Below are 16287 nucleotides of genomic sequence, written 5' to 3' on the forward strand. Positions count from 1 at the left end.
ATATAATTACATGGCAGTGGTTTGCTTTTTGGGTAGTTTTTGGAGGAGAAATAATTCTGTTATGGTGCACAAAAAGAAATAATTTATGCTTTCTAAAGAAAACTGGTGTTTTTAGAAATTCTATGTTGAAAATCCCTCACTCGAGTATAATCATGGGAATGATTTTACTCGACTGAAGAGACGGAACAGAATATATAGCACGAGTCTGAATACTCTCAGAGCTGATGTGGGCCAGCACACACTGCCATCTCGTTCATAACCTCTAAATCATATTCAGCCACCATAAATCAAAGCTGACACGCAGAGCAGGTACAGTCAAAACCGCCTTGTAAATTATGCATTATCTAATCCATGTGCATTGCTCTCATGGTGCAGAGGAGATGTTTGTTATTCTGTCAGTGTTCAAACCTGATATACAGTTTTCTTTGTGTGACATTTGGTTTGTGTGCCTATCAATCCTCTGTGTCACACTGCACAGCAAGAGGCCTTCATCTCCTAAAAGTGGAGGTCAGAATACAGCAAATATTAGCTCGGCAGGAGAGATGTAACAGAATTACATTCTTACATTCATCAGCCTTCAAGCTACATTTCAAATTACATCTGTGCTAAAATGAGCTGTGAGTGATTAGACTCCAAATAAACATGCCATCTAGGACACTTAAAACAGCAGATCGTTCCATGCTTGTGTCTTTCTTTGCACCAGGGTCTTTTCTAGGACTGTACATCATGGCCGCAGTAACCCGCATGAACACTGGGAGTCACTGTGAGCACACAAAGCACCTCATAGACACCAGTGCGTTTCCAGGTTATACTTCTTCATTTCAATCACCAAAACTGGAGCTCTTTAGATGAGTGTTAGCCGATGGCACACAGCAAAGCCGTATTATTACTCAGATAACTACATTTAAAAAAAGAGGTAGAGGTCCACTTAAATGAGTCAAAGCAGTGGAGATGAGGCACCAGTATACCTGTCAATCAAGGTGACCACACCTCTAACTCCAGTATGGATATGGGTTAGTTATAAGGGGGAAACGTGTTTGCTGTAGACATGTTTATTTCTGCTCTTCCAAAAATCAAAATCTTAATGCTAAAGTTTTAAAGTTTTGGGACTTTATGTCTTTAAGCTAAATCAGCTGCTTTAAAATACCCAACCAGAACTACTTTCAAACAGGTCGCATGTGTGCAGGAAACTTCTTGTTATGGCCCCTCATGATTTCTGTCTCTCTCTTTGAAACTATGTTTGGATTTGAATGAACTCTCTCCGTCTAAAGAAACTGTTGTATTATGCAAAAGCTGAGGAGTATGCAGTATGGAGAAGTACTTTGACTGCAGTGGCAGGTCCCATAACCAGGAAATGATGGGTGTGGTCAAATAGTGAGTTTTGTTTTGGACGGTTCAGTGACCCAGAAGTAGCCATAATCAGAGCTGTTTGAACTCTCAAGATATTCAGGAAAGACGCTTTACAGCCTTCTTTATTTCCTGCTTTAGCAGAGTAGACACTGGAGCATCCTTTATGAAAGAGAGGCGATAATACTGTCCCGCAACACATAGATTCAAACCCTCAGTGAGAGGCTACGCTAAACTGAAAAAGCTGAGCTCTGAATATTACTTTCCTTTTATAAAAAAGGTTCTTATCTCTTATGTGAATAAAATAGGTTTATACACTGTTAAAAAAATTAAAGGAATACTTTTTAGTCAGAGTACAGCATGAAGTATGTCAGTATCGAGAGCGTGGGAAAGCAGGAGACATGTAAACAGAAAAGCAGATGAGTGATTACAGATCTTCCCTTATTGAACTTACGCATTAGCTTCACTAGTTCCCAGAACTTAAAGTTATGCAAACTCGTTGCCTCATAAAAACGAAGTAAAGTTTAGGAGCACGTATGCAAGCACGTGGGGGTCATACAAACTACCTGAATATCATTTTGAGGCACACATCATGACACAGGGAGGCAGACCAAGGGAAGAGAAAGGAGGGGGGGGGGGGGGGGGGGAGACACCACTGCCACACCACTGTCAATCTCCAGCACCCCACTCAGCCCATCAAAGTAAGAGGAGAGCCCCCAGGCACCTAACACATCACTGCGCACCTTCTATTGTATTGCTAGCCTTCAGATCTTCAAGTGGCCTGTTATTCTGTGATCAGCTGCACCATCCTGCAGGTTCCTTGGTCTGTTCTGTCTTTACTATCATGACACAAAAATAAAACATGAGACATCAGCTGAATATAACTCAGTAAGATGAGGGAAAAACACTTTGTTTGCAAGAATTCTGCAGTATTAATAGTAGTCATCTGTGGGAAAATGCTCTGTGGGCTGCAGGGATTTGGGTTTTTTTTTTTTTTTTAAATGACCACTGACAAAAACTGGCAGTAAGGCCGAAACTGTGTCCAGATCATTTAATTAATACACCCACAGGAAATGAGCAACTGATTGATTTAGAAAAAAAAAGTTACTGAGATTTAAGTAAAATTTAGAATCTAAGACTTTTACTTGTTACAGAATATTTAACAGATCATTGTTACTCTCTCTACTATGTGTCAGAAGGAGTTTTTAACTGCTCATTAACCTTCCCAGTTATCTCATAATCGCTGAAAGAACAAAAGCAGAAACACGGCAATGAAGTTCAAACTAAAAAAAAAAGTGTTTGTGTTTTTAGCCTCTGCGATGCAGACTGGGAGTGAGACTGCAGGGTGGCCCAGAGTTTCAGAGAAGATGCTGCAGACTGCATGCAGGGCAGGACGTAGGATGGAGAGGATCGTTTTATATCACGGGTATTAAGCAATTCCTGGAAATGTGCCAGACAGCAGGCAGAGACAGGGGTCACCGAGACGATCACGACGGAGGTGATGTCTCGTGCGATCGGGACACATGTACCTTAGAGACATCCTCGGAGATGGCTCATAACACGGGCTCATCAGCGCAGGGGATTTTCAACACTTCAGCAAATGTCGACATTATCACAACACGCTCAGGCAAACGGGCCGCTGAACTGCTCATGAGGCAAAAACAACAAAATATGCTTACATAAAGGTTTCTGCTTCACACTTCACGGCACAAAGATCCTCTGTTTTAGAGATGCCCCCAATCAGTCGGAGTGACGAGTTTGGTCTTTATACCAACTAAGCATCTGGTCACTTTCTGAAATAGTTTTTCAACTTTGTGTAAAACAAAAAGCATTTCCAATACATGTATTCATAATACTTCTTCATAGTCCATTTTCCTCAATTTGTCCTGTTTTGTAAAATTAAATTACCAAGAAACATTAGTGTCTACTGTCTGGCACATTTTTAAGTCAGTGGGGGTTTTCCTAGCTATAGGTGAAGATTTTCAAACTGTAGCACTGTTGCCTCACAGCAAGAAGGTCCTGGGTTTGATTCCAGCACCTGCCCGGGGCCTTCTCTGTGTGGCGTTCAGACTTCCTCCCACACTTCAAGACGTGCAGTCAGTGGGGTTAGGTTAATCAGTGATTCTAAATTGGCCGTAGGTGTGAATGTGAGTATGACGGTTGTCCGTCTCTGTTTTAGCCTTGAGAACGATTGGCGACGTGACCAGGATGTACCCTGCCTCTTGCCCTATGGCAGCCGGGGTAGGCTCTAGTCCCCAAATTGGATAAGCGTAAAAAAAACATAAATAGATGGATATCAATTATGATACTGCATCATTCTTAGCCTGACTCCTCAACCAAGACGGGATTGCCTGGAGAGACTCTACTGCCCCGGATTACACAATTCATGGGGAGTCACTGTGGCCACGAGTTCTGCGTAATGACTAGAAGAATTAAAGCATCTCAAACACAAGCACCCCTCACTAAGGGACAAGTGAGGAGTTCTGTCATCCGGGAGGGGCCCCGAGTAGATCAGCTACTCCACACTGATGTGAGCCAGGTGGAGAGGTTCAGCATCTGACCCTGATGCCATCGTGGGGCCTCTGATATAAGGTGCTTCTGGTATGTCCAAGTGAGAGGAAACCCTGGAAACCCTCTTAAACATATGCTTCTATGACCCGGACCCAAATAAAGGTCTGAAAAATTTAAGCATGAATGGAAAAATCATCCAAAGGACTTTTCTAAAAACTACTATTAAAAGTGTAAGAATTAACCCATAAATAGGTTTCTTAGTCATGTTTTTCTTGTAGTGTTTCCTCACACAGTTTACTCTCAGGTGAACCAAAGACCCTGAACTACTCGTAGGTGTTTGTCTATCTCTGTGTGGTGTTTATTGGTGTCCCTGCTGTTTCGTTTGGCAGGCTTCCTGTGTCAGTGGGAAGTTAGACTGAAAAAGTGCAATAATGCTTTTTCTGAGCCACTCCTACGTGACAGAGCAGAACGGAGCCTCGCAATGCCTCCACCAACTGGAAGACAGATGGCCCTGGCTCACAAAAAAAAAGAAAAAAAAAATCCTTCATTTATTATTTGCGACCAGAAAAGATGCATTGCATATCCTCACTGGTGCAAATGAACAAAACGTCTCTGGAAGAAAGGAGTGGAAAAGGAGAGGCTCTTAAAGCATCATCACTCCCACGATCCAGGTCTCTGACTGCTGCGGTGGACCACGTTATATATACGAGGCAGCTTGGGAAATTGAAAATAGCCTGATTTAAGCTCGTTAAAACTACGGGTCACGAAGGGGGCCCGGGCCTCTTTAATGGCCACAATCAATGGAGCTCCTTTATGATAAAAAATCTAATCAGACTCTATTAACTTGCGAATGAGCATCGTTGTGCAGGTGATTTAAAAAGTAATTAGAGTAAGTCTTCAAATCCAAGTGGAGCTGTTTAATGATAATATCAATCTTTTACATTAATTATCATCATAAAACTGACAAAAGTCAGTTTTACTGTACATGGATTGGTACTTCTGTGCTTTTCTACTCTATTTGAACACTTAAAGCACTTTCTTACTACAAATCTTATTCACCCATTCACCTTAAACACGTTTAACCTAACATTCACACACTCGTGGATGAATCAGGGGAAACTCGGGGTTCAGTATTTTGCCCAAGGATACGAGCTGGGGAACGAAACACCGAGTGGAGGACCCGCTGTACCTCCTGATCCACGGACACCCATGTTACTTATCAGCAATGCAACCCAAAAAACAAAAAGCTTTGCTCAAAGTCACACCTTCATGCGTAGGCAGAAAAACAAACAAACAAACAGCTGATGAGGGAAGGAGTCATCACTATCTCAGTGTCCGAGGAGAAAGTGCTGCGACGGTCATTAATTTGAGGACACTGTACAGCACATGGATCCAGAGAAGGAAACGGAAGATGAGCTTTAAAAAAACCAAACAAAAAACACACAAAACCCCCCAACAGTCATGTTTCTGAGGATGACTGTTAGACTCTACTTCGAATCAGGATTTTCCTACCAAAACTACAAAGGTAGAATAAAAAGCTGGCGATGCTAATGTGGGAGTACCTGCATTCTTTCTAACGGCCAGCAGGGGGCGACTCAGGTTATACAAAACTTGAAATTGAATTGAAGTGTAAGGGGAAAATAGTGCACATCTCCCTCAGTCTGGGACCCCAGTAAACACTTTCCTGATGTCTTTATGGCCTCAGTCAAAAGTTTCAGCTTTTGTTGAATAAAATTTAAACTTAATTTAGTAAATTATGGTGATTATGAAAGTAAGAAAGGAGAATTATCTACGGTATGATCAATGGCTCACTGGTTTCAAGTTTATAGTGGGCAAGCCTGCTACACATAATATAAGCCAATGTATATTAATAAGACCAGGAAAGCATACATAAATTCTTTATTATCATTTTTATTTTGTTCAAAAGTAGCCATGTACAGAAACTTTCCAGTTGCTCAAAGGCCAAAGAACTGATAAAAATGTGGAATATTAATAAAAACCTAAAACAGTTCTTCTACATTGGTGACCGGCTGCAGCTTTTCAGTGTTTATCCCAAATTATCTGATCATTACCTTTCAATATACTGATCAGCCACAACATAAAAAGCAGATCTGATTGGTAGAAACACGGCCTCACCAGCTGCCAGTGGCAGAGTTTAACACCTTGAATGCTTCGATGTCTTCCTAAATTAATTTAGTGAAAGTGGAGCGACTTGCTGTTTTTCTGGTCTCGGTCAACAACAATAGCCCATCTCACATCCCATTAACCTGGCAGCTATTTTAACATGAAGACTCAATGTCTCATTGACTTTTCGAAAACTACTGTGCTTCAAAATAATTGTGGTTTTTAAAAAAACGTTTTAATGCTGTGGCTGATCAGCATTGAGAGTGAAACCATTCAAACAGTGAAGCTCACATTCGGCCGATGCAGCAACCAAAAGAAACATAAGGAGAAAAATATCGAATATGCTCAGATACGCTGTGTGACAGTGTGTGCGTGTAGGATTGCAGAAACGCTCAAGCTTCAGCCTGGCACACAAAGTGCAACACCCCAAATGACAGAACCTCTGAAACAAAGCGAACAGACTGCAGACAACAGCATGCCAAAGGAACAAGCACCATGTGCAAAAGGACAGGTGGAGAGAAACCACAGAGCCTGCAGCCTCCGAATATATGCTCCATCATCATTAAACAAACAGAATCAGCATCACGAGCACATTTTTCATTTCTTATCCAGTGTTAAAGCACGTAGAATATATAGATGACTTTTGGCAAAAGTTGAACTCTTTACAAAAACATCCTGGAATGAGACACGCCCTTCAGAAAATGTTAAAAAGGTGCTGCTGCTTTAAATGCTCAACCATAAACTGGAGGAACGCATCAAAGTGTCTGCAAAGGTAAGAGGGGTGCAAAGCTCCCGCTCTCCTAGCAGCACCGACGACACTCAGCGACTGAAAGATTTCAAAGTGCAAACTTAAAGCAGTCTCTTTAAGATCTGGGACAGACTGAGCCCCGAGGATTTGGTTTACAGCTGTAGAAAAAAAAAAAAAACTCAGACGGGCTTCAGATAAACTAAACACATGACATGAATGGAAAAAGGGGACTTGCACAGACTAAGCGGTGCCTCTGTAATGCTCAGCTTTATGTATTTACTATTTCACTCATTAGCGTTAGCCTAGCTTTTCATGAGTAAAAGTTCAAAATAATGCCCCTTTTTTCTTATTCTGGGCATCGATCGCCCAGTTTCTACTCTGAAACTCCTTCCAACTGGCTGTTTCTCACAAACAAAAGAAATTTAATCCTTCTCTCTCATGTTTGTGTTGGAGTCAGGTCACTTGCACAGGCCAAGACCTCCTGTTCTGAGTACCGGTCGTTGCTTATGAAGATATAAATCTTTGTCAGAATAATTCCAGTTTTAAGATTGCATTTAGTTAAATGCTACTCTGTTACTCGCACAGGGCCAAAGATCAAACATGATAAAAGTCAGACTAAAAAAAAACAAGACAAAAAAAAAAAGAAAAGAAAAGCTTACGGTAGCAAAAATCCTGCTTCTTATGATAGCGTTAGCTTAGCTGTGTATAAAGTCGAAGAGCAGAGGGAAACAGCTTAAGGTAAAAATATCCAACTGTAAACGTGGTGTTTAAAAACTGAAAAGCTAAAAGCAAAATGGGGCTTTTAAAGTGCTTCCTAGTAAAACTGTAAAGGATGCAGATGAGAAGACATCTGCAAAACATCTGCGCAGACACACAGAGGAGGGTTTTCACTCGGATGGAGGCTGACTTGTTGCTGGGTGCTTGGTGTAGCGCTGCTAGGACAAGTGACGGGTTCAGTACATGAAGGTGAAGACAGAAGCAGCTAACCGCTAGCAATGATACATACATTATCTTTATGATATGGTGATTACAAAAATGAAAGAAAGGAGATGTTATGAAATGTTAATTAATGAGCTTTAGAGATGCTGGAAAGCAGGTTTTTAAAATTATTATTATTATTTTTTATTTATTTTTAGAAAATAACGCCTCCGACTTCAGCTTTATATTTGACAGACAGTCATGGAAACCGGATTGACCTCGACTCTTGGTAACAGTTAGCAAATCTACATTTATGCGGAACTGGCTCTTAAAAGAGATCCAATGAGTCATTGGATAAACACGCACGCACGCACACACACACACATATAAGAGTTTTGCTTTTGCGAGGATGTAGCGTATTCCATGGCCCAGCTAAACGTCTAACCCGAACCCTAATCTGAACATAATCCTAACGCTAACCATTTCAAACCAAGTCTTAACCCTGTAGAAACAAACACACACACACACGCACCCACACATACACACAGCATAATTCCTGGTGGATTCTTAGTGCATAAAGACTGAAATGGCCATTTCTTGGTCATAATGCACAAATAACTTTACAGCCAACAGCTCTAATAACTATAATTTAGAAGAATTTACTGTGCAAGAGAACAGCTAGAAACGGACTTCTATGTTTCCCGATCCAACAACAAGAAGAAAATGTGCACAGAGCCAGGACCACAAGTTGCTGCACGTGAATATAAACCTTTGGTATCATCTGCATGGAAGTCCTCACAGAAATATGCTTCTGCGTGGCCATTAAGTATAAGTAAAGTACGGGAACTTCTTTCCTCGTCAGCACCGATTCGAGGCCACGAACGGCCCCGATCCAGGTCCTGGTGCATTTACAGGCCAAGCTGAAAGAACGAACTGGGTACCATATCACGGTGGAATCTCTCCGCTCTTCTTTTCATGAAGACCTGACAGAGTACTGAGATGTTTCTGTGTGAACTTTAAGTTTCCCAGTATCAGAAAAATAAATCTCCCAAAAGGCAAAAATATCTCTGCTTTAGATTTACATCCAAAATATAAAGTACCTCTTTGCATGTTTCATAAAAGAATCTGCTTGAAAAATATAATTAGATCTTTAAAAAAACAAACAAACTATTGTGCAATTGAATTCCTAGTTAAGACTGAAGGAAGCGGCCTGCAGCGGCCGTTCTGTCGGCGGCTCTGTCCTGTGTGCCGAACTGACGGCGTGCTCAGATTTGAGTCTTTCCTCTGAGTTCCTCGTGTATCTGACGCACTGCGAGGCTCCATCGGGGGGCATGCTCAGCTGCACGCCGTCTGCCTGAGCGGGCAGAGGTGTGGAGGTGACGCAGCTGGACAGATTCACATCTGACGGCTCTATAGTCTTATTGAGATGCTCAGAGTCTGCGGCGGAAGAAGTCTGCAGCTCCCCTGACGGGGCGGGGTTGTCTTTGGTGTAGGGAAGGGTGTCTACTTCTGACGGAGCTGGTGTATAGAGATCTGAAAGGTGCATATCGCTGTCTGTGGGCTGCAGCGGGCTTCTCTTTGCTTCATCTGTTTGTAATAGAGGCCCCTGTTTAGAGCCAGAGACGCTCCTCCGATCCTTTTTATTGTAACCTTTAGGCGAGGCCTTAGCGAGGGACAGGAAAGGAAGCTTGGGGCAGAGCGGCGACCCCACCTTGACCCGACTCAGGCTAAGGATGTTCCTGCGGATGTCAGCGGGGAGTTTATCCAACTGCCTTCCAAGTTGGACTGGGCTCGGGAACAGCGTGCCTTGACACGCCCTGTAGAAAAATCTGAAAAGTAAAACAGAGACTGACATCAGCATCGCTCCACCGAAGAACGCCAGGCGGCTGAGATAAACATGAAAGGCATCTGGTATCAATAACAGACGTAATTCAGCACTCGGATCATAAATATTTGAAAAACAGGCTCGTGTTTTCACTCATCCACAAACTGAACACGGTGTACCGAGGCAGCAGCGCAGCGATGGGCGTGATGAAGCACAGCAGGTAGAAGAGGGGCTCCTGCAGCAGCCTCTGCATGGTCCAGTAGGGGTTGGAAGGAGAGTAGCAGGCGGGACAGGAGGCGTTGTAGCACAGCGCCACGGTGAAGAATAAGGCAATACTGAAGGCGATCGACATCCAGTTCATCCACGTCTGCAGGGGGAAGGACACGAGGACGAGAAACAGTAACAGAAACTTAAAATCATAAGACTTTACACACATATTCTTAACGCAGGCGTTCACACCAACCACGTAATTTTACAGTCGTTATTTTTTCAAACAAAGCTCGATTTTTCACATGCGAATAATCAGATCTCACCAAGTTCGCTTGTAGCGCAAAACACGCACCGGTACTGAATATACAATGACACGGAAATACTAATATAATACTGTTTTAATCTGCCGCCTGAAATGATTTCTCTGACTCCTCAACAAGACCTCAAACTGCCCCACGGACATCCTGATACATGTACGAAAGCGGTCGTGATTCAGCTTCAACTGCAGGATCAAACCGTGAAATTCTCCCTGCTGCCGCCCTTTCCCGAGAATCAGATGAACAAAGACTTTCCATTTCTCTATAAGTGATACACAGTGATTTGATTTACTGCCTGTAAAATATTATTAACATATATATTTAAATGAAGGCAAACGTGACTGGAAGCTAAAGCTTGCTGTACATTTAGGCGACATTAAAGAAGTTTCCTCCAGGCGGAAAGACAGAAGTGTGGATGCGAAACCGTCTTCTCGTGCCCTAAAATGAGTTTAGTCAGCGAGGGGAAAAAACTCCTCATGTTGCATCCTGGAGATGATTGGCTGATCTGACGTCTGACACAGTGAATCGTGTACGATGGCTCACTGAAGTGTTGTACTGACACACGTAATTAATTACAGCCTCACAGCTTCTGTATTTTTGGGGAGGAGGGGGGGCTGCTGTCACCTACCTACCTTTAATTGACTTTCACACCAGTTTACCAATCAGGCATGCATTATGTTCCTGAGCAGCGAGGAAATGAAGGGCCTGCCATCTAAGTGTGTGGAAGTGTACCTTCCATCTTGCTCCTTTTAATGAAAGCGCCTCTAAATGAGGGGCAGTCGTGTCCATGAAGGCAGTAAGTAAAAAGGACACTCTTCCCACGTGTTTAAAAAAAAGAAAAAAAAAACCCTCATCAGGCTGAATTTACAGCCACAGAGATCATGGAGACGACTCGGACTCAGGGCAAAGTCATAAATTTCAACAGTTTATGAGCAGCATGTCTGAGCTCTCTGGCGGTGTAAGGTGTTGGCACGCTGTGATGCGGTGTGGACTGTCTGACGCTGCAAACACAGAGCAGCTCTACTGAATGACGCTTTCTAATAATTATTAAAAAGATGAGAATTTGACAAATAGGGCTGCCACAATTAGTCGACTAGTCACGATTACGTCGACTATCAAAATTGTCGACGACTGATTTAATAGTCGACGCGTCATTTGAAGCTTTGTAAGATCACAAAAGACGCAGGAATAAGTAGTAGGATTTAAGAGTGTAATAACGGACTGAAACAGAAGATGGCAGCACTGCATGTACAAGGATGCCAGCTGCCGTTAAACCTCGAAGAAGAAGAAGTAGCTCTGTCCCAGAATTCATAGCGCAGTTTCCAACAATGGCGGCAGCTAGTTAGTTTTAATATTACTCTTATTATTCTTTCTTGGTCACAAAATAAACGTTTAACATATTTTCAGGCGAGAATTTAACTGTGTAAACCTCAAATATCTGCTCAGTTTATCAAGACACCACATATTTTCAAAAGCGCTCCGACGTTTTCGGACACGTCTGTTACCCACTAGCTCGATAGCGAGCCGGGGGCAAGGCTCACTAGAGCCCGTGAGAACACCGGACTCCCGGCAAATTGTTTTCAAACCCACCGCCGTCTTTCGCTACTCAGGTTAAACATATATAAGTCAATTAGATAACTTAAAAATGTTATTGTTTGGCTTTTTTTAGTATTTTATTTGTTCCTGAGTAAATCGGTTTGGCTGAGATTAAAGTTATAGTTTTTACACAGCTGAATAAACATCAAGCAGACAACTGATTATCAGAAGTGTGAGATGCTGGAGAATATACTCCGGTGTCCTGTGCTATTTTAGATAGCAAGGAGTTTATTAAACTTCACCGAAACAATCTGCAAATTTCATTAATATTTAATAAACTATCATCTTGTCTTTATTTTTAGTTAGCACATACCTTAAACACTTAAAGCTGTAAGCTAATGATAGTTATATAAGAGCAGATGCATGCTGGTGCAATAAGCTGTACGTTTTACGTCCAATGGATGCATGATCTGATTAGTCGACTAATCGCAAAAATAATCGGTGACTAGTCGACTATCAAAATAATCGTTTGTGGCAGCCCTATTGACAAATAGCCCCAACTTCAGTTAATACTCATTTACTGTTGCATACAATGAAATATTTATTTGTTAATGACTGGTTCGGAGAACATTACCAGGAAGGTTACTGTAAAGTTGCAAATGATGCTAAAAAATGTTTGTGAATAGTTAACACGCAGACGTTATAAGTTGTAACTGGAGTTTATAGCACTCCAAGTCTAAGCTCTGATCTCTGGCTGACTGGTTCAGTTTTGAGCGAGGCTGGTCTCACCCTGGGAAAAACATGGGGTTTGTTTCTGACGTTTTCTAGTCTTTGTTCCATCTTCTGCACAACTTCAAATCTCTGTTTAACCTCCTCAGACCTGGCGTCCATATATGTGGACACCACATTTTGGGTTACTTACACCAAAATACTCAATTTTGCTCTATATCCACTCCTGTACAGACTCTACCGGAAACCCAGTTTGTTTTAGGCTTCTTTTGCCTTTCACAATAAAAGTCGTAAATATGTACACTACGTGATTAATGTACTCTTGGTGATAAATAACAGAATTAAACGGGTTAAAGTAGTATGTTAAAGCTACATATGACAGAATCCAGGAATTAAACAAAATGTCAACTTTGTTTTCACAAGTTATGAAAGAGAAGTTTTCAAAAATAAATCAATAAATTGTTCATGTCTGGCAAATTTCTATGATGCCGATTTTACAATCCATGAAAAAAATGGTTACAAAATATGTAATTTTATGAATTTTTTGCATAAAGCTATCATTTTTATAATTTATTACAAAGGTTCCTGTAATGTGTTACCAGTGAATGATTATCACAGACCAACAGTGAGGTTTTGGAAATACCACTCATGTTCCACCACAGAGATTTTGAGCATTATAATGCTGTAACCATCCAGAGCAGACTGACTATGAGATTAAAATTGTTTTTATTTTTAAATAAACATCAGAGATCGCTGCTGTCATCTGTTGGCTTTATAATCAGATTTCTTACCCATGTTTTGGTCTCGGTGCCCAAATGCAGCAGAATAGTGAATAAGGCGAGGGTGGTGATGGGAGTTCCCCATGTAAACAGGTCCACGTCAGAGTCAGCGTAGGCCTGGGTAGCATAGAAGAACATTTCATTAAAAAAATATATATACAGAAAATAGTCAATTTTTCCCCCAACACAACATAGAGAGGCGTGAATACACGTGCTTGCTAGAACTGATAATCGACCAAAACAACATAAGACCACACCTTACATACTGATAGGAGGATCTCACTGAATTTCTGTATTGTTAAGCATTTTTTGTGCATTTATTGATATATATTGAATATATTGCAGTTTTGTAGAAATAAAAATTTGAGCTTAGCAATCACTACAACGCTTTCAGTTTCATGCTTTGTACTGAAAACATTCTTTTTAAGTAAAATTTAAAGAAATTAATAAATAAATTGTGAATTAATAAATTTCATTGCTGACGAATCCATTTTAACAACCATGTAAAGAGGATAAAACATTAAAATCAATACTAAAAAAACCAAACCAATACAAAGGTAAAACTCTAATAACTTGGTGAAGACGAATGGCAGAAGTGACACTTACAAAGTAAGGAATGAAGAAGCAGACGAGACTTTGGTAGAAGGCATCAATCATGTTCATCCAGAACATATATGGCTTATATTCCTGCAGGATAAACACAGACACTCAGCATCAGTGTGACTGTAGAGAAGAAAAATGTTAAAAATGTAAATATTCAAAACACATATAAAAATGTCTCTATTACCTACATTTGATACCAGAAGCAGTTAACTGATTAACTGATAGTCCTGATTAATTCTGGGTCAGAAATAAAATTAATGACCCATCAAAACAATGAAGAAGCGCAACAGTTCTAACCTTTATGCTAAAATTTATGCTAGAAATCAAAGGTTAATGACAGAAATCATGGCATATTATAACATAAATTCATTTTATTTAGGAAAAATGTGGATTTCTGAGTCTAAACTGAATGGTATCTATGCAGCATGCAAAATGAATTCCGGCTTATTCTTGACTTTTGAGTCATGACTGACAAACTGGGTTTTCTCTGGAGCAAAGAGTGAAGTCTTTCGTCTATGCCAGGGAGAGGAAAAAAAACCCACATGGTAATACCAAGTTTAATTATTAGACTCTAAATCGTGGAGAACTTTGCATGATTAAGAGTTTAGGGCTCACTGCAACCCCTCATTTCAAGCCAACTTGCCTTTAAGCTAACATCGTTCTGATTGGCTGCCTCTCACAAACAGAAGGTGGGGCTTCTATGACAGAGATAACTACAGTAGGGACATTTGCTCTCTCATATGAGTCAACAGTAGTAGTGTGAACTGAGCATTTAGAGCAGTCTGAGCTTTTGGCTCACAGATAACTCAGCACCTGAAACAGCCGCAATTTGTGTTAGCCATTTGTGTAAACTTACTACACTACGGAGCTACAAACATCCTGCCTTAGAGTGATGCTGACAAACTAGTTCATGCATTTTTCACTTCTAGGTTGGTGTACTATAATTTCTTCTTATCAGACTTTTGTAAAAGCTCTCTAAAAAGCCTTCAGCTGATCTAATATGCTATAGAGGGAGTATTAACTGGGTGTAGATACAGCGCTCATATTTCTCCCATATTTGCTTATCTTCACCATCTCCCTGTTAAATCCAGAATTAGCACTGAAAATCCTTCTCCCTACCTATGAAGTCCAGAACAACCAGGCCACATCACATCTTAAAGACCTCATTACCAGATTATCCTAAAACTTTGCTCTTAGACTCCTGTTTTATTTGTGGCCCCAAGAGTATTTAAAAGTAGAATGGGAGGCCTTTCTGTGGAACCAGCTCCCAGTTTGCATTCAGGAGACAGACACCCAGTCTACTTTTCAGTTTTTGTTTTTTTTCCCACATTCTTGTTAGTAAAAATTTGAAATGTGCTGTCAGATCATTAGGAGGGAGCGCACCTCGGAGTTCTGGCCGTTCACATAGAGCTGAGGTAGTTGTTGGAGAGTCTCTGCTGACACGTCTTTGTCCAGAGTGCCAGTAATGAGTTGTGGGAAAGCAGAGAACATCAGGTTGAAGAAGATGAGATACCACTGGTCAATCATGGCTGAACCTGAGAAGCCACAGTAGAACTGATACCAGAAAATGAGCGCCACAAACATCTGAGGGAACAAATGAGATGGAAGCAGTGAGAAAAAGCAGAACACCTCATCCTTTCTGACTCAGATCTGTGTGCACTGGGAGGGGCCTTACTGCATTCTTGTAGAAGAAATACAGGATCATGTTAGCCAGGCGGGAGTAGCACCAGTGCCCGTGTACCAGCAGGAGCTTCTGGAGATACCGGAAACGTGGGAGGGCAAAATCGCTTGCCATCACTGCCTGCAGAACACCACAAGAACCAAACGTTCAGTCTCCTGCCGCCTCTCTCCTACGTACACGAGACGAGCACACATTAGGCAGTTACTCGTTGACTGTTCTCGCCTCTTCTTAATGAATCTTTAGCGGGTATAATCTTTCCAAAGCAATAACTCGTAAACGAGTTGGCCTCCTCTTGGGATTCACTGTTAGCGCGGCAGGAAGCTGTCAGTCTCATCCATCACCGTGTAAAACACTCCCAGTACCGAGCCCTGCTTTTACATCATAAACGCCGCCGCTAACCCTTTACGGCACCTCTCGGCTGTCAGCAACAGAAACAACAGCAGGCCTCTTGCTTCTGCTGCGCTCCAATAACCCCTCCTAACGACTACACAGGGAGCGCGTCGCTAATAGACGAATGGCGCGTTAATGATAATGCAGCAGCGCGTGCAGGCCCGGGGTGCAGTAAAGAGCGTCTCAACACATGGTGTGCGGCGGGTCCCCGAGAGTGACCGCTGTCTCATTAAGCGGCAGTTTGATTAACGGTAATTAATGCAGCGGCTTGGTTAAAGACAGGATACTGAGGCTTTAGCAGATGTGCTACACAGCAGCGTGCCGGCAAAGCCTCCCCTGGAAGTTAATTGGGAATCTCCATCATAAGAGCACAGCTCTGGAGCAGGGTGCTGCAGGTAAATGAGCGGAGGGCAGGAGGTTTTTCTTCGTGAAGATGCTCTCTCAGCTGTGGCCTTGGAGCTGAGCGCCCACGCCGCGCTGCTTCTCTGCAGGACACAGGGCCTTCCTGCTGACTCAGCACAGCACAGGCAATCCTATTTAGAGGATGGTCATGGATGTGGGCTAAAAAC

General features: G+C 41.9%; 1 protein-coding gene across 1 annotated transcript in view; it reads right to left on the reverse strand.

Annotated features, from left to right (window-relative positions):
* Positions 1 to 5743: 5743 nt before the first annotated feature.
* Positions 5744 to 16287, reverse strand: part of atp10a (ATPase phospholipid transporting 10A) — a 55874-nt gene continuing 45330 nt past the window's right edge. The window contains exons 16-21 of the mRNA XM_084920995.1: positions 15323 to 15448; positions 15031 to 15231; positions 13651 to 13731; positions 13057 to 13161; positions 9653 to 9840; positions 5744 to 9477 (exon numbers count right to left, since the gene is read on the reverse strand). Of these exons, the coding sequence (XP_084777121.1) occupies positions 8835 to 9477; positions 9653 to 9840; positions 13057 to 13161; positions 13651 to 13731; positions 15031 to 15231; positions 15323 to 15448 (1344 nt within the window). The 3' untranslated portion in view covers positions 5744 to 8834. The remainder of the gene's footprint in view (positions 9478 to 9652; positions 9841 to 13056; positions 13162 to 13650; positions 13732 to 15030; positions 15232 to 15322; positions 15449 to 16287) is intronic.

This window comes from Perissodus microlepis, chromosome 23 (assembly GCF_051167445.1).
Source record: "Perissodus microlepis isolate ML-2025 ecotype Zambia chromosome 23, ASM5116744v1, whole genome shotgun sequence".
Lineage (NCBI taxonomy): Eukaryota > Metazoa > Chordata > Actinopteri > Cichliformes > Cichlidae > Perissodus > Perissodus microlepis.